Source organism: Quercus robur, chromosome 10 (genome assembly GCF_932294415.1).
Source record: "Quercus robur chromosome 10, dhQueRobu3.1, whole genome shotgun sequence".
Taxonomy (NCBI): Eukaryota; Viridiplantae; Streptophyta; class Magnoliopsida; order Fagales; family Fagaceae; genus Quercus; species Quercus robur.
In genome coordinates, this window is record NC_065543.1 from 21450160 (window position 1) to 21475433 (window position 25274).

At 39.2% G+C, this 25274-nt stretch overlaps 2 protein-coding genes across 2 annotated transcripts; both read left to right on the forward strand.

Moving 5' to 3' along the window:
• Nucleotides 1-4700: 4700 nt before the first annotated feature.
• LOC126702276 (uncharacterized) lies at nucleotides 4701-11576 on the forward strand. Its single transcript, XM_050400947.1, has 6 exons — nucleotides 4701-5036; nucleotides 5995-6048; nucleotides 9146-9219; nucleotides 9968-10085; nucleotides 10225-10283; nucleotides 11258-11576. Exons 1-6 carry the CDS (start codon nucleotides 4893-4895, stop codon nucleotides 11334-11336), a joined length of 528 nt encoding a protein of 175 aa, XP_050256904.1. The 5' UTR covers nucleotides 4701-4892; the 3' UTR covers nucleotides 11337-11576.
• A 2085-nt stretch (nucleotides 11577-13661) lies between these two features.
• On the forward strand, nucleotides 13662-14678 carry LOC126703955 (uncharacterized). The gene has a single exon (XM_050403004.1). It carries the CDS (start codon nucleotides 13662-13664, stop codon nucleotides 14676-14678), a length of 1017 nt encoding a protein of 338 aa, XP_050258961.1.
• Nucleotides 14679-25274: the final 10596 nt, after the last annotated feature.

A 25274-nucleotide genomic window follows, 5' to 3' on the forward strand; every position in this document is an offset into this window, starting at 1 on the left:
GTTGTCCTTGATCCTATATCAATAAATCATATTTAAGAACCTAAATTCAATTGATAGTTTGAAACCATAAATATTATCACCATGTATCATGGGTATACGCTAACTTCAGGGGTAGATGCACAATGTTGGTTGGGGGGCATAATTTCTCAATTTTTTATAATATGGGCTATGAGAATTTGTTGGGCTCTTCCCCAAAAAATGAATTTTGACATGGCTTGGGTTAATAATTGCATAGCCTAGTAAATCTTTTGTGTGTGTGTGTGTGTGAAAGGAAATCTTTAGTTGCTTAAGTGGTTTCACCCAAATTAAAAAACTTTAACTTTTATAGCTTTACCTACAAATTCCCCGCTATTCTTTCTTTTTAATTCCTAACCCCAGTATAGTACAAGTAATTTTATTGGTTACATAGAGTCTAGACACAAATGTTTTGTAAGTAGACTTTATAACAACTTTTTATTATAGTACATTGAGGTAGGTTACCCTTTTAAGTGGCTATGAAGAAATTTTTCAAAAAATTTTCAAAAGCTTTTCACTTGGTTAATGAATTCTTAAAAATATACTTGTGGTGATAAATGTGATTGATTTACACTTGGGAATTCTAATTTGTTTTAATTGATCTTGTGTCTATGTGATAATCAACTTTGATAATATGTTAGGAACTCCCATAGGTATATAGATAATAACTGTTGTAATGTTGCATTTAGTTAGTTAGTTGGTTAGTTAGTTACAAGTCCAAGTATGTTAATCACATTTAACACATATTGGAATTATTAATACACATGGGGAATAACAGGACCATTAGGATAAGGTCATATGGGCCAATAGAATAGTTTTATGGTTTTATAAATACCTACTTGTAATCACATTTCCATCATTGAAGAATAAACCAATTACTTAGTGTGTACATCTCTCTCTCTCTCTCTCTCTCTATGGAGGGTGACTACCTCGAATTAAGTCAATTCCCCTACAATTCCTACTTGTCCCTATTAGGAACCACTAGGTTCCTAATAAGTGGTATCAGAGCCGTCAATCTTGAGACGGATGAATGTAACCGAATAGAACTTTGGAAAGAACTACGACAAATGGTGAACAAAGTTTTAGAGGATGTCAAGGTTTTGTATGAATCTCACAATGCTGTTTTAGAGAAGGTCAAGGCTTTGGCTGAATCTAACAAGGCCATGAATGAAGAGCTCTCAAGGTTGCAAGAGAGTCTCAAGAACATAACAAAAGAGGAGTTACAATCTCTTAATTCAATGGAACTCGAAGAACAAATCAACTTCCAAGAATCTACTGCTGTTGTTGCAAGCTAGGATGTTGATTTTTGTGTCAAAGTGGATGATGATATACATGTACACATTGCTCTTGAAGTTCAGTCCAAAGAACCAACAAAGAAGGTGATGATGATCTTTCAAGAACCAACAAATGAACATTGCAAATATGCTAATGCAAGAATAGAGTTTGCGGAGAAAGAAATGGATAATTTGTCAAGAGGACTTTCTGTTGGTAGTTTTAATTTTGGAATTGGCTCCATTGGGTCAAAGCATATGGATTTTGCACCCACAAAGATCTTCCCTATAGATAGCTCTTATATTCCACAAGCCAAGAAAGTAGAGCTTAGAGCATCTCCAACAAATTAGCCAAATTTTTGAACTATTTGGACAATGAACAATGACATTTAGTTTTTACCTACCTACTTTTTCAAATACATTTTCCAATAGATTCTCTATCCTTTTCTCAATCTCATTTAAATATTATTTCTTCGTTCATTCTTTATTCTTTTTTTAACAACTACACTTCTTTCAACATTTTTTTATTCAATACCTGATTATTATAATAGAAAAAAACATTTGAAGTATGAATAGTAAAAGTTACAGTGTTCTCTATTTGTAGAGAAGCACTGTAGCAAATCTAATCTAAAAAATGGAGATGGAGAATATGTTGGAGAGTGAACAATAGTGTTTTTGCTCCAAAAAATAGATATAAAGTATTTATTGGAGATGCTCTTACAGCGGCATGTTCTTTAGCTAACCAATTTGCAACAGTGGCATGTTCTTTAGTTCCCTTTTGGTCAGTCGCTAAGGGTCTGTTTGGTTAGAGGAGTGGAAAAGTAAGAGGATGGAAAATTAGTGAGAGAATGGAAAAGTGGGAGGATAGAAAATATTTAGTTTTCCCTCGTGTGTGTATTTGGTTGGAGGGGTGGAAAAGTGGGAGGGTGGAAAACTCTTTTGTTTGGTTGAAAAGAAAAGTGAGAGGATAGAAAATGTAGTTTATATAAATTGACTATTATACCCTTGTTATATAATAGGTAAGAAATAGATTTATTTGGACTTATTAAATAATATAAAATTTACCAACAATTATATTTTTCAATGAGAAGTGTTACATCCATAACATTTTTCGCAACATTTTCACAACAAAATTTATGTGAAAAGTTGTTACTAGTTTTAATTTGAACCCAGCACTGAAATTATTTTTTTACTCACCAATATTAACTAATAACAATCCGTTATTTAAAATTTATTGTGAAAATATTGTGGTAATATTTCTCAATTAGAATTCTTTATTCATTATATTATTTCCCCTTTTTCCAACCTTCATATCATCCATACGTTTTTCTTCTTTTTTTTTTCTTTTTTTCTTTTCTTTTTTCTTTTTCTCCTCCACACGTTGTCCTTCCTTATCCCTATCCCCCTTCTTTTATCTTATCCCTGTCCCCTTTCTTTTTTATCTTTCTTCCTCATTTAGATGAAGTAGTAAGCTCTCATTCTCTCTTTTTTCTCCAGTGCTCTCTCTCAGTTCTTTTTTTTTTTTTTACTTGGCTCTAGTGCTCTCATTCTCTCTCTTTTTTTTTTTCTTCAGTACTCTCTCTCTCTCTCTTTTTAACTTGACTCTGCTCTCATTCTTTCCTTTTTTTTTTTTACTCCAGCGCTCTCTCTCTGTTCTTTTTTTTTTCTTGATTCCAGAACGGGGTATTACGGTAAAACTGCACTGAGGCAGTTTTCTCCCCTTGCTTTTCCTCCCGATTTGGGAGGAAAAAATTTGTGGGCCCGGGAGAAAAATTTTTCTCTCGGTTTTTCCACCTCTCCTGTTTTCCTCCCATTGCCAAACAGAAGAAAACCTATTTTTCTACCCCATTTTCCTTCCTATATTTTCCACCCCTCCTAAAATCCATCCAACCAAACACAGTGTAAAGGTTATTATGAGGAGCGCGGAAAGAAAGGAAATTACATGAAAATCATGTGTCCTCTAATAAATATCTTTTCAGTCAGTCTCTAAAGGTTATTATGGGGAACGTGGAAAGGAAAGAAATTACACGGAGATTATTGGCACTGACTTAAGGGAGTTGACTTGGAATCAAACTCTTGCAAGTTTATTCGTGGTCCAAGAAAGCTGATTTTTTAATAGGATCACATTTGCATGCCATTTCTTAGTGTTGTTGTTGTTACTGTTTAATAGGTCATCTCTTTATTTGCATGGCATTGCCAAGTAAGGCCCAAAGTGATTCTAAAGTGGCTTTAATTGAAGACTACAAGTGGACAACAATGGGACTTTGCAAAGTAACAACAAGGTGTCCAAGAGTGGCATAAAATAGCTCTAGCAACCATGCGGGTCGTGGTAAGAGACCAAACTTTCATTAAGATGCACAACAACACCTTGGGGCAAAGTGTTTTGAAGGGGAGGGAAATGTTAGGAACTCCTATAGGTATATAAATAATAATTGTTGTAATATTGTATTTAGTTAGTTAGTTGGTTAGTTAGTTACAATTCCAAACATGTTAAACACATTTAACACATGTTGGAATTATTAATAAACATGGGGAATAATAAGACCATTAGGATAAGGCCATGTGGGCCAATAGAATAGTTTTATGGTTTTATAAATACCTATTTGTAATCACATTTCCATCATTGAAGAATAAACCAATTATTAGTACGTTATCTCTCTTTCTCTCTCTTAATTTCTTTCTTTTTCTATGGAGGATAACTACCTCGAATTAAGTCAATTCCCCTATAATTCCTAGTCCTCCCCATTAGAAACCAAGTGGGTTCCTAACATAATAGAATAGGTAGGTGCCAAAACATATTTTTAGGGGGTTGGCCTCTAAGACCAAAATGAAATTCTATAAAACTTAAGTTATCTATACAATTTTTTTTTTTGGTTTGAAAATGTGAGTGAAATTTTTTATATTTTATTATAGATACTAAACTACAACTACAATTATAGAGAAATTCTTAATTTAATTTAATTTTTAAATATATATATATATATATATTGAATAATTGAAATATCTATAAGTTTTATATAAAAATTAAATTAAAACTGCATATTTATATAGTATCAATGGTATATTTTTAATATTATTCACATGTTATGAGATAATTTTTGTTTAGTTGAAACTTTTATCTGCTTAAGCATTTGGATTTATTTTTGAAAAAATAACTTCGTTTACTACTCACAATATTAAGAAATTTGTGGAATTCACTAGATTTCTAGCATATAAAACAATTATTTGACACAAATAGCAAAGTATTACACCCATCAATAATTATTTTAAGAAATTATTGTTTCAAGACTCTTACTTTTGAGTCATAAACTATTACTTTGTCCCCTCTCGAGTATTAAGCAAAGGCATTGACTCCTTAATCCTGACCCAACAAAATATCTTTTAGTCCAGAGGGCCCAAAAACAGTTGTTATATTATCAAATTAATCAAGCCAACGCTATTGTCTCTTTCAGAACATTTTGTTTTTTCCTGAGAATTGAAGCAAACGTTTCTCACTCCTTTCCGTTGGATTCTCATAATCACAGATCCAACAACTACATTCTTATTTTTTCTCGAGAAAGAAAGAGTGAGAAAACAAAAACAAAATCAAAGTGAAGAAAAAAAGAAATGGAGAAAATGAACCAGGCGTTGGAGAAGATGAAGATGATAGTGGGAATGGAAGTGGACGAAGAACAGCAAGAAGAAGAGAGTAGCAGCTCCTTCGCTTTCATGGATGACTTCAATCGCAACTGCACCTTGTCCACCAAACAGGTTCCATCCCTTTTTTTTTTTTTTTTTTTTTTTTTTTTTGAAGTCTAAAGCTCTAAACAATTATAAAGACTAAACCAAATTATGTGAATTGTGAAGAGAAAAAATTCAAGCTAAAAACATTGTGTCAAATTGCAAGTAATTTTATTTATTTTGGTTATGAGATGAATCTGAAATTTAATTTGCATTTTAGACTAGTACGACCTAGTGTGGCAGAAACTTCTTCTGTTAAAAAATTAACCCTTATATTGTTTGCTAAGGGAAGGAACAATGTATGAGAATAATTAGAGGATTCAGGATTTGCCTTTTGATTTGAGAGGAACATGCATGCTTACTTGTGAGATCTAGCTAGCTTAACTGGTAAAGTCTCTTTTGGTTGGTAAAGTCTCTTTTGGTTAAGTAAGAGATTTGGGATTCAAACCTTATAGACACCAACAACCAATTGGTGTCTTGTATTGATAATGAAGCGTGAATTACCAAAAGTTGTATGACAATCGAGTCGATTTGATGATTTAAGTTCATTACATACCTGGAGGTCCAGGACTGACTGGAATAGGGTTAGGTTATATCGAAAGTAGATGATCTTAAAGACTATTTGAAATTCAAAAGAATTGCACAATTTGGGGGGGGGGGGGGGGGGGGGGGTGTCCTCCCCTTGCAGGAAAATAGCTGGTTCCTTCACTCATGGGGCATTTCTATGGTTGATTTTCCATGTGAAGTGGGTGTTCAATACAAGTTATGATTGGTTAGATCTGTGTTTTTTGTATCCTTTATTTTGGGAATTTTTCATGGGTATGTTTGTATGTTTTGTTTTCAGCTATATAGTTTCAGTTTAGTATCGACAAGCTTTTATTTTTAGAGTATTCCATGTTTTGCTGATTGACCTTTGAACATTTTCTATTCGTTGATAAGATTCTTTTGAATTTATTGATCTCACTCACTCTTCTCTTGGATTAAACAGAGGCTTTATGGTTTTGCCATATGCTTTGTTGCTGGTTTGACTTGTACACTCTTGGTAAGTTTTGAACATTTAGTTATTTCAGTTTAGATTTCTTTCTGGTTAGTTACTACTGATTATTTTGAATTATATATGTGCTTTGAGTGGAAAGTTAATGGAGGTGACTTCATTTGGATAAATAGAAAGGTGGTTTATTAGGTGTTTGTTAAGATGTGTATCTCTCCTTAGAACCTTGACAACTGGTAAATGTATATTGAATGAAGGAATTATAACCTATAAAAAAAAAAAAAAAAGGCAATTATTGGCAGACTATTGAATCTATGAAGTTTTTCTAGTTAGATACATTTGGATGAACCAGATTTTGCAGAAAAGGGTAATTTCCTTTCCATCTATCCCAGTTGCTCCAATTCCCCAAATATGTGACACTTTTGTTCGTAAAAACTAAATTTAGTGCTCCAAAAATTTATTTTATTTATTTATTTCTTCCTTTGGTTTGCCTTTATATAGGCTGAAGCATCTTGGCAATGGGTTGAAATCTTAATTAGGATTTTCTCGGGAGAAAGTCAAGAAAAGTAGGGCTGTAGCATCTCAAGAGCTCATTGTTTAATAAATAAACTTAGTTTCATGCCTTCACATAACTAGAGTCTATACTTTAGAAACTTTATGCATCAAGAGACTTAAAAAAAAAAATCATTATAAATTGCATGAAAGGAAAATGGATCTCTCAATTAGAATGAGCTCATAGTCATGACTAATTTATCTTAAAAAGCATGCTCAACCATGCTTTGTTTGCTAACTGGTTCTCTCTGTCAAGGATTTCATTGAAGATTCTGCTGTTGCTTGTATTTTTATTTATTTTTCTATTGATAAGTAAGGATTCCTCCATGTCTCATTTTCTTAGATTTTTACACATCTCAATTGTAGTAAGTATAAATGTCGTTTATTGGTTATTGCCTTTATCTTGAGCAGCCTCTTTTGAAAGTGGTTGGGTAATTTTTACTGTACCAAAAGCACTCATTTTCTGCCGACATGTGTGGTCATTGTACCATTTCTTGTTTGCAAGCTTAAATTTTACTGTTGGGCTTGCTTTCTAGGGCCAGCCCTTTGTTAGATATCTCTTACCTTTTAATATAAATTGGCTTAGCAGAGCTACCAATTTTCAATTCAGAGATTGTCACAGAAGTAAAAAATGTATGATAAATACATTAGGATACTAATCATTACTTTAACCTTCCTATGCTTCAATGAACCAGAATGATCATAAACCTTTCCACTTGGCGCTGAGATACATATGACTACGAGTCAAAATTTCAAGTGTGCTAATGATCTCTAACTCAAATGGCACTTTGACATAGTACATTGGGGAAATTTATCCATGTGTGCATGTTGTGGGTTGAGGGTTAGGAGAATTTTTGGATCTAGAGTTTAGAGAAGTAGAAGAATGGGTTAGGGCTCAAAGTTGACTTGATTTTGATAAGATGGGTAAAAAGGACAAGAATACTCTTTATTGAAGAAAACAATTTGCTAGAAAATTATGGACAGCACTTGTGTTCATAATTAAAGAATGGTTTTGATGAGTTATTTGATGACTATTTAGTAGAGAAACTATGTGGGCCTATTTGATTTTGATAGGTAAGAGGAAGGTCTTGATTTGGGGCTGTAAGGGAGAAAGAAAAAAGAGAAATTTATGTTGTTAGGGGCTGTATGAATAGTATCTATAAATGACACCCTGAGACAAAGAAGAAAAGTGAGGGAGAAAAGAGGAAATAGAAGCCTACATGCCTCAATACTCAAAAAACTAAATATATTTTTTATAAAACAACTTCCTCTTATTTTAGTACAATAACACACTTATATAGACTCTAGATCTTAACTTTTTTCTGAGAAAACTTTGAAGGGTATGAGCGGACAAGTCTAGATCTGAAATTGCATTTTCTGATAACTTTGTTTAGTTGTTGGCATCAGGCAGTCTTTCTTTCTCCAGCTTATTAGAGTTTCTTGATCATTGTACACTTAGCGCTTGGTTGTGATGTACATCTAGTATACATCCTGTATAGTGTTTCCTTATTTCTAATAAAACTTATTACTTATATGGATTAACTATCTAATAAAACTAAAGCAAATCCTAATTAGACTAGTAAACTAAAACCTAATTAGGTAATAAATGAATAGCTTGGACTCAAAGAAAATGCATCTAAGATACTTAGGATCTCCTAGAAATTTCTATACCCAACTAAATTACCAAAATACCCTTATATTTCTGGAGTTACTGAAATTACTGTTTTGACCCTGAATACAGAACTTAAATTTTTGTAACTAGGGCTTTAGAACCACTCGATGTATACTTCAATTGGACTTCACATGTGGACCAAATAAAATAAATCTTGAATAGACAAATTTGCAGAGCAGTAATTAGTTAATCTTCCATGTCTGCATCACACTTTCTCCTCTCTTAAGAATGGGTGGAGGGTGGGGACTTAGGTTCAAAACCCATTGGGTGTATAACTTACAGACATCATGTGCAACTTTAACTTATTACTTTTTCACTTAGCAAAGAAAGAAAAAGGTATTACTCTTTCAAATAGATTCATAGCTGCATTCACTTGATCAGATTAGAAAATTTAGTTGGCATAAGTAACATGGTAGTCCTTGAATCATATCTAATACACCATGTCTCACTTCATGTATGCTTTTTAGTGGGGTAGCTCTGAAAAATTTTATAATGGATTACTCACAATTGGAAAAGGTATGTTGTTTCACAGTTTTGCTAGAACTTGAGGTTTAGTCACTGAGCAAGAGCTACTTTTGCATGAGTTAGAAATAAGAAAAATCTTAATACTTTCATGAGGATAGGACCGAGTTTAATGCACATATTCTTTGAGGGAATCAACCTCCAATAGTATCTCAAAGAGAACAAATCACTGTATTATTCTTCAATGAATTACACAATACAATCAGTTTAGTCTTATACTCTACAGACTAGCAAGAGTACAACAAATTACAGCTTATTCACTCAACTAACCAAGTACAAGCTTCTAATACATGTCTTAACCAACTATAACCAACTCTGTACCAGTATTCACTGTGCAAAGAATACTGCAGTAATGTATTGTACTGGAGCCTTAACAGTTTTTTCCCCCTTTCCATGCAACAGTCAATGCTTGTATTCTTCAACCCAATCAAGTTTGGAATGACATTCACAATGGGCAATCTTCTTTCACTTGGAAGGTGTGTTTCTAGATTTGTAAGTTGTATGCCCCATTTTGCTATTTTCAAATTAAATAATTTGGTGGCCATGCATGTTTCTTTCTTTCTTTATTTTATTTTATTATTTCTGCCTGAGGGTGGTGGGATTGAATATGGTATTTGTACTTAATGTGGATGAGATCATGTGAATTGTTTTGGTTTTTTCATTTATTTTGGCTCTACGGATGGTCCAAACCTGATATCTTCCAATTCCATTAAAGTATCAGATGAATCTTTTGAGCTTATACAACTTCAAATGCTTGTCTTTAAATAAATGGTATAGAAAATAAAGGAGTAGAGAAAGGCTATTGGTCATTTCATGCATGGTCTTAAATTTAGGTTTTTCTATTCACCTGTGTTTCAGATTTGAAATGTTGTGATTTCATTCCTGGTTTAAATGTAATCTCACGGTTCCAGAGCATTTTTCTTTGTCCAAATTGATATGAGAGCTTTAGTTATTTTTCCACTGAATGTAGGCAGTCTTTTTTAAGAGATGAATTTCTTCTTCTTCCTCTTCTTCTTGTTCTTCTTTTGTTCCCGAATTTGCTACGTAGTGCTGGCATCCTGTTATATATTCAGATAATTGTATTGTTACTTGTGTCAATTTTTTTAATTCAGCCTTCTGAAATAAATTAGGCATGTAGCTATTTCTTTTCTTTTCTTTTCATACTTACTCTCTATGGCTATTTTGTGTTCTTTGGATGCTAAGCTGGACTCGTTTGTTTGGCAGCACAGCATTTCTCATTGGCCCTAAGAGACAAGTGACAATGATGCTTGACCCTGTTCGTATATATGCCACAGCCTTATTCCTTGCAAGTATGATAATTGCCTTGTTTTGTGCTCTCTATGTAAGTTGCAGAGTGGCCATTTTGTTAGTTTTGTTGTTTCTAATCCCCTCCCCCCCCCCCCCCCCCCCCCCGCGGCCCCTTCCCCTCTTTTTAGAGTCATTCTAAAGGTGTTTTTTTATTTTCTTGGGTATTGAAACAGGTTCATAACAAGTTATTGACCCTTTTGGCAATTATTTTAGAGTTTGGTGCGCTAATTTGGTATGTCAAGATGCTGCATTCTTTCTCATTTTGCCTCTCGTCTATCCAATCTCATTCTTATGTATGGAGTTGAGATCAACATAAATTTCATGTGGCATATTGTATGGTGGACAAATTTAATTAACAAAATTGAATCACTAGCAAAACAAAATGATGATAAAAATTCATACAAGAATGAGGTCAATTTCTTAGGTTTTGAAATGCATCTTCTCTATAGATTGTTGAGTGAAAATAAACTTAGTAGGCATGCTACAAAAAGCAAATTACCAATTTGGGTGACTTGCAAAATTGATATTGTGGCATATCCTTCTTCACAAGTGTGGGTGCAGGGTAAGGTTGTCGTTTATTATAAAAAAAAAAAAGAAAAAAACCTTTAGAGGGTCTAACAAGTGACAAAAGTTTTGAACTCAGTGTTTACAGTGTAATGATATCACAACTGAATCTTTTGCTCTGCTATAGCTGATTTTTCTTTATAGAATGTGTGCTGAATTTTTTAGTATTCTGGAGCTTGTATGGTTTTTGCCATGCTCACACCATTTGATTGCACCATCACCTGAATCTTGTGCTTGGCAGCATGTTGATATTGATAGTCTATTATAGTTGATTTCTCTGTAGAATGTGTGCAAAGGTTTTCTGTATACTGGAGTTGTATACTGTTCGCCTTGCCCACTCCATCAATTTCACTATTTGTGTCCAACAAACAAATGAATTCCCATATTGGCCTAAACCAATAAGTTTCAAGTTGTCAAAAGGGAGTTGGCTTTAATTTTGAATGCTCAATTGAGATAAGAAAATAGCTTAAATCAGCTGACTCCCTACTTATTTCATGGTTATATATGCCAGATCTCATAAAGAAATGGAAAGCTATTATGTTCATTCGTACTCCTTCAGAGATGTGCTACTTCTCTTTTCATCTTTGTCATTGTTGCACCATGTTATTTATTTATTTTTCCATTCTGTCATGTGATTGACAGGTATAGCTTGAGCTACATTCCCTTTGCGAGGTCCATGGTTTCAAAGGTCATGGTAGCTTGTTTTGACACAGAGTTTTAGGCTAATACAGTAAGAAACTACTATTGATGTACCCTTGAAGTGCTTCTGACATGATTACCATTTATACATGTTATTGAACTATGGAGTCTTGTTGAACAAAAAAAAAAAATAACCAAGTCTTTTCACCTAGGCTGTTGAACTGTGTCTGAACCCAACTAATTGAATTGGAATTTTGTCTTTGTGAGCTGAAATTGTGGTGATCCTATGCAAATCTGTAATTATATCTTTACGTTTCTTCTATTTCTTCCATCTTATTCCCATTTTTGTTTGGGTCAAAATCTTTCAATTATTTCCCAAACTTCCTGTGGTTGCAACTATTTGTTGTGCTGGTGTGCAATTAATATTATGTATCTCAATGTTGTAGTTGTTTCTCACTAACACAGCTAATAAATATGTAAGCAACTAATTTTTGTATCTGTTGTTGTTGTTGTATTAGTGCTGAATATCAATTTTAATACACTATACTAACCAGAAATCCAAACCTAAAGGCACACATAAACAAGTTCATCTATTCCAGCCTAATTTTGGCAGCCGATGATGCATTTTTGGATGGAAGCATTGCTGAGCACTTGCACATTCTGGTGGAGATGGGCTCAAATATTTTGCAAACCTATGAAATTTATCACATGTTATTCAAGGAAAGAAATTCATAATTTCATTATGCATGAACCATCACCATTGAATGATTAAGGTGTGTCCTAAGGGTATACGTTAATTAGGCTCTTTTTTTAATTCTAAACCATAAAGAGTTCATTGTTATTCCTTCCATTAACTTTTATCTCACGTGTTTAATTAACTGGTACTATTTCCTTTTTACCTTTTGGGAATTTGAACCTTAGACGTATCCATTAAAAACACCAGAAGGTGTCAGTTGGCTACTGTAGGGACAGAGGCCCAAGATCATACAATGGGCCTTGGGTCTCATATGGAAAATTCGACCACGTCCAAGGAGAAGGCATGGGTGCCAAAAGGGCTCCCAGCCCAATTCTTGTGGGCCTGAAGATGTTTAAAGGGCGGTCTGAGGAGAAATGTCTCTTCGGACGTACCAAATATGGCTCAAACATGCACTCTGTCTACTAGAAGGATCCACCCCAACAAGCATTAGTAACAAGGATGAGTCTCACAAGCCCATAAGAAGGAAGAAAGCGTAGGATGCCAAGGGTGAGGCTGCAACTACCACATTAAATGCATGACAGCTACTTTTTTGGCCGCATTAATGTGGAGAGGACTTGTGAACAGTGTTGCCTTGGCTACCACAACTCACAGAAAGATGGGGGGATGTCTGATGGGACAGGCACTTAAGTGAAGGTTCAGATGATCAACAAATGTAAGGTCCTGATGACTTCAAGAGGGCTATATAAGAGAATGGAGTTCCATGAAGAGGGTGACAGAGAAAAAAGGAACTTAGAAGAGAAGAACAATGTTAAAACCGTAGCCTTTGAGCAGTGATCGAAATACATCATCCACATCTCCTCGGACTAAATATCTAATGGACATGAAGGGGATTGTCTTACTTTTAATTGAAGTATGGCCCACTTTTAGCTTGTATACACTTCATTAAGGCCTAGTTCTGTAACTCACCCTCTATAAATTTATTGTTTTGGGTTCCTTGGGCCAGAACCCCATACCTGTTGGGCTTGGGCCCTGAATTGTGACCCTACAATTGGCGCCGTCTATGGGGAGAACTTGTGCCTTAGCAAGTGAGACCGTTAGAGATGAAAGGATTAGGTCCGCGTCAAACGGGACACACAGACTCCCAACAGCAGGACAACTTTTTGAACCTCGAACGGGAGAGAGATCAAGACAAGCGACGAGAAGGTAGCGTAAATACCTCCCACACGAGCAGAAGTCGCTAGAAAAGGAAAGGTCATGCATCCCAAAAGCGAGATGATAATAGGGCTCTACAATAAGAAATCGACGACTTGAAGAAGAAGTTGCGCCGAGCGTAGCGAAGGTGTCCTTCCCCTAGTCCGGACACCAGCGATGAGGAGGACAATGAGTACAGGTGAAGATCGAGAACCCCGCCAAGTGAAACCTTCTCTTATGAGGAAGAGCAACCTCATAAACGTGGCCACAAAAGCCCGTCTTACAAGGGCCTAGCAAACGACGCCATGAGTAAGGCCCTAGATCGCATCTTTCAGTCACCCTTCACGCGAAGGATAGAGGGGGCTGAGCTTCCTCGATGGTTTCACCAACCCACTTTTGCCATATATAATGGTAAGACAAACCCCGTAGAGCACGTAAGCCAATTTAACCAGAGGATGGCTGTCCATTTCAAAGGACAAGGCATTGATGTGCAAAGTGTTTCCGTCCAATTTGGGACCCATGGCGATGAGATGGTTTGACAGCCTCAAGCTAAACTCCATCAATTCTTTTAAGCAACTAACACAGTATTTCGGTGCTCACTTCATAACGAGTAGCAAGGTTCCTCAGCCTTTAGATTCCCTCATGTCCTTGTCCATGCGAGAAGGAGAGACCCTGAAGGCTTACTTGGACAGGTATTGGGAGATGTATAACGAGATAGAGGGAAATTACGATGACGTTGCCATCAGCACATTCAAGAGAGGCATGTCGATAGAGCACGGTTTAAGAAAGTCCTTGACAGGGAAACTAGTCACCAGCGTGCGCCAACTCATGGACCGAATCAACAAGTACAAGAGGGTCGAAGAGGACCAACAGACGGGAAAGGGCAAGGCGAAGGTTGTCCCTCAAGAGATGAGGGACTTCAAGTCGGACCGATTTAACAACAGTAATCGGCTGAGAAGGAATTACTCGGAACAATTTGGATCTACCGAGGCACAGGCAGTCCATGCTGTGTTTCGAGAACCATTACATAAGATCTTAGAGAAGGTCAAGGACGAATCATTCTTTCAATGGCCAAGTAGGATGGCAGGCGACCCTGCAAAGCGCAACCAGAACCTATATTGCGAATATCACCAAGAACCGGGCCACACCACCAATGACTGTAGAAATCTGAAAAACCACTTAGACCGGCTGGTCCGAGAGGGAAAGCTGAGACACCTCTTGCATCATTCTATTGGACGGCAAGAGCAAACAAGCATCGAGGCAAGGCAAAGCACATTGAGACCGCCCATTGGCACGATAAATGTCATTCTTGCCGGTCCAAGAAAAACCAACTCCCATCCTTTCAGAGTGATATCGGTGGCCCGACTCCCTATGGAAGCTGACGACCGGGAGTCTAAGAGGGCCAAAGGGATGGCCTCGCCCATACTCGGATTCTCGGATGAGGACAAAGTTGGAACGATCCAACCCTACGACGATGCTCTAATCGTCACACTCAGGATTGGGGGATATGACGTGAAGAGGGTGCTAGTCGACTAGGGCAGTGCTGTGGAGGTAATGTACCCCGACTTGTATAAGGGGCTGAAGCTGCGACTAGAAGACCTGACGGCATATGACTCCCCTTTGGTGAGTTTCGAAGGGAAAACTGTTACTCCGAAAGGCCAGATTAGGCTGTCTATACAAACAGGCTCGGACATAGTGGAAGTGGACTTCATAGTGGTGGACGCATATTCGCCCTACATTGCCATTATAGCCAAACCGTGGCTTCATGCCCTAGGAACTGAATCATCAACCCTACACCAAAAAGTGAAGTACCCGTCGGAAGGTCAGGTCAAAGAAGTGATAGGGGACCAAGCCATGGCCCAGCAATGCATGATGTCCGCCATCTCGCGACGACTGCGTATTGAGCCCTCTACCTCTGCAGAGAATGGTTTATAGCAATTAACAACCCCGACCCTGGCCTCGGGTAGGGGGGACCCGCCGAGGATGCGAGTTGTGAGAATTGGAAAAAGTTCTTGTGGGCTCCAATCTAGAAAGATTTTTTCAGGTCGGCTCGGAACTGCCGCCCCAAGAAAAGAAAAAGCTGATTGATTTTCTCAGAAAAAATGTGGACGTGTTTGCATGGAATGCCTACGAGGCTTCGGGGGTCGATCCGAATTTCATCTGCCACCATCTTAACGTTAGTTCGGCCGTGACACCTAAGAAACAACCTCCTTGGAGACCGTCAAAAGAGCATGCGGATGCGGTGAGGGAGGAGGTGATGAAATTAAAGAAAGTAGGGGCTATCAAAGCAGGTTATGAAATTAGGTACATGCCCCGCATCGCTGTGAAGGGCCAAGTCCTCGCGAATCTGATAGCTGAGTTTGCCAAACCCTCACCAGAAGAAAGGAAAGGGGCACTGAGCACAGACGGAAAACTGGTCGGTACAGTCTCTCAACAAGAGCCCACTTGTTGGAAAGCATACATTGACGGCGCGGCCAATCAAAGGGGCTCCGGGGTGGGGCTCGTCCTGATTTCCCCCAAAAGGATTACCATCGAAAAATCGCTAAGACTGGGTTTCTCGGCCACGAATAACGAGTTAAAATATGAGGCCCTATTGGAAGGAATGTCTATAGCCGAGAAACTGAGCGGGAAATCTATAAACGTGTTCTCGGACTCAAGACTTGTTGTAGGACAAGTAAATGGGGAATTGGAGGCAAGGGATGAAAGAATGCAAGAGTACCTAGTCCAAGCTAAGCGCTTGCAGGCGCGTTTTAACTTTTTTAGCCTAATGCATGTATCCAGGAACGGAAACACTCATGCTAATTCTCTTGCCACGTTAGCCACCTCCTCGGCGCAATGCCTACCTCGAGTTATACTCGTGGAAGATCTACACAGACCCTCGGTGGTGAAAGCTGGGATGATGCATGTTCACAGCGTCAGGGTAGGGCCTAGCTAGATGGATCCTTTAATGCTGTTTTTAAAGGAGGATACCTTACCCGAAGAGAAGAGCGAGGCCGTCAAGATTAGAAGAAAGGCTTCTCGATTCTGGCTGTCTGAGGACTTGAAACTGTATAAGCGCTCATTTTCAGGACCGTACTTGCTATGCGTACACCCAGATGCCACGGAGCTTATCCTAAAAGAATTGCACGAAGGAATTTGTGGGAGCCATACCGGGGGTAGATCCCTGTCCCATAGAGCCATAACCCAAGATTATTGGTGGTCGAGCATGCAAAAAGAGGCGCACGAATACATGAAGAAGTGTGACCAATGCCAGAGGTTCGCCTCAAATATACATCAACCAGGCGGGACCCTCAATCCGCTGTCCAGCCCTTAGCCGTAGACACAATGAGGCCTGGATATTCTAAGACCATTTCCCAAAGTAGTGGGGAACAAAAGGTTCCTTCTTGTCGGCACTGATTATTTCATAAAATGGTTCAAAGCTGAGCCACTGGCAAACATGAGAGACGTAGATGCAAGAAGTTTATTTGGAAGAACATCATCACCAGGTTCGGAGTCCCTCACACCCTAATCTCGGACAACGGTCTCCAATTCGATAGCAAGGCTTTCAAAAGGTATTGCGGCGAGCTGGGAATTGTGAATAGATACTCCACACTGGCTTACCCACAAGGGAATGGGTAGGCCGAAACTGTCAACAAAGTCATAGTAAATGGGCTGAAGAAGAGGTTAGATGACGCGAAAGGGAGATGGATAGAAGAATTGCCCCATGTCCTGTGGACATACCGCACCACGCCGCGCAGATCCACAGGGGAGACCCTCTTTTCGATGACCTATGGAGCCGAGGCTGTCATCCCTCTAGAAACAAACTTTCCAATGCTGAAGACCAGCACATTCTGTCCTAATGTAAACAACGAGCTGTTGGAAAAAAGTTTAGACCTCATCAAGGAAAGAAGGGAAAGAGTAATGGTCCAACTTGCCTACTAACAACATAAACTTAAATAAGGTTATGATGCCAAGGTGAAGCTGAGACCACTAGCACTTAGGGACCTGGTATTAAGAAAAGTCCTGGGCACTGCAAGAAATCCCGCATGGGAAAAGCTCGGACCAAATTGGGAAGGGTCATATTGTATCACCTTGGTGGCTGGCATAGGGGCCTACTTTTTAGAAGATTTGGATGAGCATGTAGTGCCATGTCCTTGGAATGTAAATAACCTGAAAATGTACTATTATTAATGAAAGTTCATATTCATGGTGCTACCCACTATCTGTTTTTATCTAAGTGTTAAACAAAATCCAAGTCCTGCGTGGCCCCTCGGACCACAAGTTTTGGAGAAATTAACCACGATGCTGTTTTTATCTAAGTGTTAAACAGAACCCAAGTCCTGCGTGGCCCCTTAGACCACAGGCTTGGGGGAAATTAGCCACGATGCTGTTTTTATCTAAGTGTTAAACAGAACCCTAGTTCTGCGTGGCTCCTCGAACCACAAGCTTAGGGGAAATTAACCACGACACTGTTTTTATCTAAGTGTTAAACAGAACCCAAGTCCTGCGTGGCCCCTCAGACCACAAGCTTGGGGGAAATTAACCACGATGCTGTTTTTATCTAAGTGTTAAACAGAACCCAAGTCCTGCGTGGCCCCTCAGACCACAGGCTTGGGGGAAATTAACCACGATGCTGTTTTTATCTAAGTGTTAAACAGAACCCTAGTCCTGCGTGGCTCCTCGAACCACAGGCTTGGGGGAAATTAACCACGACGCTGCTTTTATCTAAGTGTTAAACAGAACCCAAGTCCTGTGTGGCCCCTTGGACCACAGGCTTGGGGGAAATTAACCACGACGTTGTTTTTATCTAAGTGTTAAACAGAACTCAAGTCCTGCGTGGCTCCTCGGGCAGATAAATGTTAAACAGAACTCAAGTCCTGCGTGGCTCCTCAGGCCACAGGCTTGGGGGAAATTAACCACGACGCTGTTTTTATCTAAGTGTTAAACAAAACTCAAGTCCTGCATGACCCCTCGGACCACAGGCTTGGGAGAAATTAACCACGATGCTGTTTTTATCTAAGTGTTAAACAGAACCCTTGTCCTGCATGGCTTCTCGGACCACAGGCTTGGGGAAAATTAACCACAACGCTGTTTTTATCTAAGTGTTAAACAGAACTCAAGTCCTGCGTGGCCCCTCGGACCACAAGCTTAGAGGAAATTAACCACGACGCTGTTTTTATCTAAGTGTTAAACAGAACCCTAGTCTTGCGTGGCCCCTCGGACCACAGGCTTGGGGGAAATTAACCACTACGCTGTTTTTATCTAAGTGTTAAACAAAACCCAAGGTCTGCGTGGCTCCTCGGGCCACAGGCATGGGGGAAATTAACTATCATTCTTTCATTCATACTTAGTTGTATTGCTTAAACTACGAGTAACAATTTGTCCTCAGAAATTTAGTAACATAGTCAAGGTTCATTCTTAATGAAGGCAAAAATGGAAGCAGCAAAACAAAATTCATAAAGAAATTATATCATTTATTAAGTTCCAAGAGGTGTCGTCTTACAAGAGTCAACAAAAGCTAAGGAAATGAAAGACATAACAAAACAACTACAAGAAAAGCCCTACACTAATGTCCTAAGCTTTATCTTGGGCTAAGCTCCTAACAGGGACCTCTGTCTCGGGGTGATCACCTTCTGCCGTGAGCTTGGGTCCGGCCTCCTTGGCTTGCGTGACAACGTCCCTTATAGTGAGGGTGTCCTCAGGAGACTTGTCCTTAGCTGGTGGTTGCACCTCCTTATTCCCCCTTTTTTCTTCAGGTATGAGGGAATCTAGAGCAGTGGTCAGAGCAGAAGAGGGCTCTTCAGGAGGAACCGAACCTGGAATCTCGCGAATATCTTCAAGAAAAAAGATATTCGCAATCTTCCTAAGGTCGGAGTCTGCAAGAACTGCCGCCCGATCCAAGGCTACCCCCCAAGACATGGTGATGTAGTCTCTGCAGACCGCAGCCACCTCCTCGGTCAGCCTGGCCTCAGTATCTGCCACTCCGCGCTCATAGGAGGTTGCCACCGCAGCCTCAGCCGCCTCCCTGGCCAAGCGAGCCGCCTCTTTTGTCTGTAGCAGCTGTGCCTTGAGGTCCAAGACCGTTTGCTTCTCAGTCGCAAGGTTTATTTCGGACAGATGAAGCTATTGGCGCATGTCCTCGGCCTGCTTTGTTGTAGTCTTAAGGCCCGCCTCAACACTATCTCAGGCCTTAAGTGCCTCTTTTATCTCCTTGCCCAGGTGCTCTTTTTCTAGCCTGAGAGCACCCGCAGCCTTCTCTACGACAAGATGGGACTGAACCTCAGTGTTCAGATCTTCCCAAGATTTCTTCACCCATTTCTCAGCCACGAAAATTTTGAGTAACCTGCACAGGAGTAATGGAAGAATCATTAGAAGGAAAACGACGAACAGACAAGCATGGAATAAAGGAACTGAACAAGGAAGAGCCTTCGTTTTACCATGGCCAAATCTCTCTTCAACGACATGAAGAGATCCGATTGCCGGGTAGCTCGAAGCCCCTCCATGTCACGAGGCAGAAGGAGGGGCTGTTGTAGGGCCTCGGCGAGATAAGACGCCTGCCCTCGTTGGGACTCCCAAAGAGTTGCGTCCCACGAAATAGGGGCGCCTTTCAGCTCTAGGCAGGGGGACCAGGTGCGCTGTTCCCTCCTGATAGCCGCCTCCTCTCGGCTATCAACGGACCTTGTCCTCTTTTCCTTAGGCTTTTTACCTTTCTTCTGTTGTTTGGCCTTTTCAGGGCCGACCTCACCCTCTTCCAATTCTTCCACTGGCCTCTTCCGTCTCAAATTGGGAAGGGGTTGTAGCGCGGGGTCAGTGGAAGGAGGAAAAGGAGGGGGAAGCTTGGCTAGAACCTACTCCTTAGGGGCATCTTTGGAAGACTGCCCCTTGTTTCTATTGAATAAAAGGCCCTTCAGACCGGACCTCGACTTCAAGTCCATATCGTCCTCTTTAACCTCTTGGCTCGTGTTAATCTGAGCAATTACCAGGCCAAGAGTGTGAGCCGCCGAGAAACGATTAATGTCCGAGCCGGAATCTGAGAGCTCTACAGGCCTGGTTGACACCTCTCCCTCCTTGGTGAAGCGGAATTGGTCGATTTCAGCCTCAAGAGATGAATGCAAGGAGTCAACTCCTTCTCTTGGGGTGGCTACCTCTTGGAGAACGCACTGAACGGGCAGTTGGGCTGGTGGTAGGTCTCTCCGAGCAAGAAAGCCTGGTTTAGAAACGTCAATACGGGTTAATTGGGGACTTCCAGCCCTTATGGCTTGACCCGCGTCCACAAAAGTGCGAGAAAGGGGCTCGTAGTCCAAGATAAGGGGAGCGGCACACAGTTACCCGTCCTCACTCACAAAGATCTCGGACCTTAGAAGAAAGTTGAGGGCTTGGACGTTGACCAAACTTATCCTCGGAGTTGTTTGTTCTTTGTCTGCAAAATACCCAAAGGGAGGGTTATGTCAGTCCGAGAAAGCAAATAATCAAAACCAAAACCAAAATAAGTGAGAGGAAAGCTCAAAACTAAGATCCCCACCGAGGGATCTGACCCTACAATGCCCCACCTGGTGTTCCCACCCTAACTGGGCAGTGAAGACCGTCGTGCCATGCTCCGGAGATGATCAAATGGTCGTCCTTCAAGCCTTTGTTAGACTTAGGAAAGCAGGATATCAGCCTCACCTCGTCGGACCTAGATTTCAGGTAATACGACTCATTGAGGCAATGGCATTCGTACAAGTGAACTACATCATGCCATAAGAGGCCAAGATTCATCTGTTCGTTCAGAGCGTCTACGCACCCTAGGATCCGGAACATGTTCACGGGGCACTGGTGGGGGGCCAGCCTATGACCGCGCAAATAATCCCTAGTTATCCTCCCCATGGGGATCGTCATTCCTCCTATGAAAGCTATCATTGGAATGGCGACCTTCCTCGTCCCTCTGTTGGTTAAGATCTGCTCTGAAGAGCAATACTCTAGACCTACTCCCGGTGGGATACGGTATTTGGCCCTGAAACCTTCCATACCAACCAGAGAGTCTACCAGTTTCTCAAACTTACCCATCCTACTAACCCTAGGTGATACGAAGAAGGTTTACTCAGGAAAGGAAGCCGGGAAAGGCAACAAAGAGGAAAGGTTAAGGAATATGGGAAATGAACACTTACGGGAGCGAAGATCCTAAACCTCTCGAGCTTGCAAAGAACTCGCCGGAAATCCTCACGGGAGTGGCTATGGAGTTTTGAATGTTTTGCAAAAGGAAGTACTGGAATGCTCTAGGACGTTTGAGTGTTTTTTCTATATATAAAAAAAAAAGGAAGTAATTCCCCTCAGAAGCCTTCTATAGCAAGGAGAAACTGAACGGGCTTACTCCCGCCCAAAGGATTGAGGAAATATCAACCGTTGATTAGGCGCCCCACCGTTGGATACGGGGGGCATAAAGCCACCTCGCACAATTAATAGCGCCTCGTGGGTTACAAAACACCAGTAGCAATAATGAGGCACGTGAGGCTGTACTTCCACACGCGTGAGCCAAGAAATTATAATAAGTAATCCCATAAGTATCAAAATCCCACCTTTTCTCCTCGGATAAGAGGGAAAACCTAGAATTTGAGGGGCTATTGTAGGGGCATAGGCCCAAGATCATACAATGGACCTAGGGTCCCGTATGGAAAATTCGACCACATCCGAGGAGAAGGCGTGGGTGCCAAAAGGGCTCCCAGCCCAATTCTTGTGGGCCTGAAGATGTTTAAAGGGCAGTCCGAGGAGAAATGTCTCCTCAGACGTACCAAATATGGCTCAAATATGCACTTTGCCTGCTAGAAGGATCCACCCCAACGAGCATTAATAACAAGGATGAGTCCCACAAGCCCGTAAGAAGGAAGAAAGCGTAGGATGCCAAGGGTGAGGCTGCAACTGTCACATTAAATGCATGGTAGCTACTTTTCTGGCCGCATTAATGTGGAGAGGACTTGTGAACAGTGTTGCCTTGGCTACCACAACTCACAGAAAGATGGGGGATGTCCGATGAGACAGGCACTCAAGTGAAGGTCAGATGATCAACAAATGTAAGGCCTTGATGACTTCAAGAGGGCTATATAAGAAAGGGGAGTCCCCATGAAGAGGGGGAGAGAGAAAAAAGGAACTTAGAAGAGAAGAACAGTGTTAGAACCATAGCCTTTGAGCAGTAATCGAAATACATCCTCCACGTCTCCTCGGATTGAATATCTAATGAACATGAAGGGGATTTTCTTACTTTCAATTGTAGTATGGCCCACTTTTAGCTAGTATAAACTTCGTTAAGGCCTAGTTCTGTAACTCACCCTCTATAAATTCATTGTTTCGAGCTCCTTAGGCCAGAACCCCATACCTGTTGGACCTGGGCCCTGAATTGTGACCCTACAGTTACAATTTGACATATTTAACCTAGATCAATACATTGAAAAAAGAAAAAAGAAAAGATACACATGAGATTAATATGGCATGAAATTGTTGGTCATAAACAGAGTGTGAAACATCTTTTTAAAGTTTAATGATAGAAAATATAATGTTTTCATTATTTATGAACGTTTTCATTAATGCTAACAAACAAAGTCACATAGGGAGTGTTTGTTTGGTGGTGAAATAAGATGGATGGAAAAATTTTGGAGAAAAAATAGGTTGTTTGTTTGGTTATTTGTCACTTTTTTTTTAATTGGGCATCATTTTTAACAAAGGTATATGAGTAAATTTATATAAATTCACTTTTTCCGTCACTCAAACTTTTTCAATCCCAACCAAATAAAAATGAGGGAAATTAAAAAATTTTCTATTCTTTTGTTTTTCCACCTATCCAACCAAACAAACCCTTAATTTTTTTCTTTAAGATAACATTAATCATAGATAATAGAAACCTCTGGAAGACTGCTCCTTTAAAGTTTTCCTTAACATGCCTTGTCTCGTGACTCTAGTCAATGGCAATATGGAGCACAAGTCAATAAAATGTTTTCATTAGCATTGTTTTTCTTCTCTCACTTCAATGAAAAGCTAAAATTCTAATTGGACTAAACGAGCATCAAGTCTAAAGCGTGTTTTAACAATCAAAACTTTGGAGTAGTCTTAACATTAATCATATCATTGTTAGCAAAGAACATGAAGGAAATCAGGATCAGCCGCCTAGCAAATCCACTAGCCACCATTATAAAATAAAGAAATATGAAAATCAATTGCAGTGGCCTTTATATATCACAAGGATCATGGAAGCAATTAGTGCCTAGATTATCATAATTATACCTCTAATTCTAATTTTAAATTCTTTGGGTATCCTCCTTCTCAAAAAAAAAAAAAAAAAAAAAAACTTCTTTGGGTATCCTAAGCTTTAGATAAATATATTCCTCCAGTGAAGATAGATGATAGTCAGGTCCTATTCAACCCAGCTTTTTTTTTTGGTTAATAATTCTTTGGCCTGGGGGCATTTTTTCAAACATTCCTCAAAATTATAGTACAGGTTGCTATTGGGAAAAAATTCAAGACAACCCATGTTCAATGTTCGTAGTGTTATATATAACCAGTAGAAATTAAAGGTCATTAATTATAATTAAACTAAAAAGGAAAATGACAAAAGTGTAGGGTGTTTTTGAGAATAAACGGCAGATAAAAGTGTAGGGTGTTGATGCCACTGGATTTGGCTATTATAGGAGTTTGACATGCGTAGTCGCTTCCGTGTGCTACCCAACAAGTTTAAGATTAGCATAAAATATATCCTAGATGGGTAGAGGGAGATCACCTAGTCTCCTAGATGTGGACTGCCAGCAAATAAAACCTGAATAAAATGTTAATATCTAAGTCCATAGCAGTATAAAACACCATATCACACACTGAACTTTTGCTTCATTTGGACACAGTCATTTAAAAAGGAGGGCTGATTTCAATTTTTAAGTTTAAATCACTTCAGTAAGGTTAAGGTGTGAAAGGACATTTTTTTTATTTGATGAAGTTTATAAATCGAATTGAAATTTGCTAATATGTAAATTAAAATTAATGAATAGATATTAAATATAATTTTAAATTTCCATTCTTTTTTATATATGTTCATGACTTTTGTTATATTTTTATACTAGCTGTATTTATCTATGATATTTTTTTCACCTTCTCATTTTTCTTTTTGTTACACATATTGGAGTAGAATTGTGCCGTGCGCCTATGCACATGCATGCATTACCATTCTCTCGACTCTCATTGCATTTTTTCACCTTCATATTAAATATTATATATATGAAGGCTCAAGCGAATAAAAATGAAGTTAATTTTTTGTTCTTTATTTGTATTCCCTTTTCTTTGGACTAGCAAATAACGTTAAAAGTTTAATTTGTATTGATGGAGGCGAATTAGGAATATATTTAGGTGTTTATCAGCACATAAGAGCTATAATTATGTGATGGATATACAAGTAAAGCACTCAAACCCACATCATGCATCAAATTCAAAGTCAGTGTACAGAAGAAACCTTACAAAGTAGAGGCGTACCCCAACTCCCAAGTGAGGATGGCCATGGAATTGAAAACTGTTCTTTAACTTAATTGTTAAAAAAAAAAAAAAAAAAAAAAAAAAAAAAAAAAGGGGGTTATACATAAGGGAACAAAGCATGGAAAGCACTTTCAAGCAAGTATTTTCTTTGGGGGGATTAAAGTTTCAAGTAAGTATACTACTTTACGAAAAAATCATTCAAGAAACCGACATCCACTGATCCACATGATTACTTTTATGCTCTCTCTCTCTCTCTCTCTCACACACACACAGTGAGCGGGAACACAGTCACATACACACTTGCTCGTGCATGCAGACATAGCTTACCTTTTAGTGTTACCAAGATATATAACCAAGTGAGTAAATGGCTCATCTATCCTCTTCCATAACCTTTTGCGACTTTTTGGAGTTCGAAAGTACAATTGTCTATTTATGATCTCATTTTGGGTAAAATTCATTAGTGCATCAAAGTCTAGTTAGCAGTAAACTTGCTTCAAGTACATTAGCACGCTTTGTTCTATTCACAACTATGATCTTGTCATAACAAATAAAAGAAAGGGTGGATAGCACTTTCGGGAGTCCTACAGTGAACACCCTCCTGAAAACTCTGTTGTCACTGAATTATTTCATACACCACATATTATTGACTTCATTATCATTTCTTGTATC

What these genes read in the sequence shown, in the direction of transcription:
- LOC126702276 (XM_050400947.1), top strand. Translation starts at nt 4,893, where the DNA reads ATGGAGAAAATGAACCAGGCGTTGGAGAAGATGAAGATGATAGTGGGA. An exon ending in GCACCTTGTCCACCAAACAG is followed by an intron (nt 5,037 to 5,994) that starts GTTCCATCCCTT and finishes TGGATTAAACAG; the next exon opens with AGGCTTTATGGTTTTGCCAT. An exon ending in AATCTTCTTTCACTTGGAAG is followed by an intron (nt 9,220 to 9,967) that starts GTGTGTTTCTAG and finishes TTTGTTTGGCAG; the next exon opens with CACAGCATTTCTCATTGGCC.
- LOC126703955 (XM_050403004.1), top strand. Translation starts at nt 13,662, where the DNA reads ATGGCGATGAGATGGTTTGACAGCCTCAAGCTAAACTCCATCAATTCT.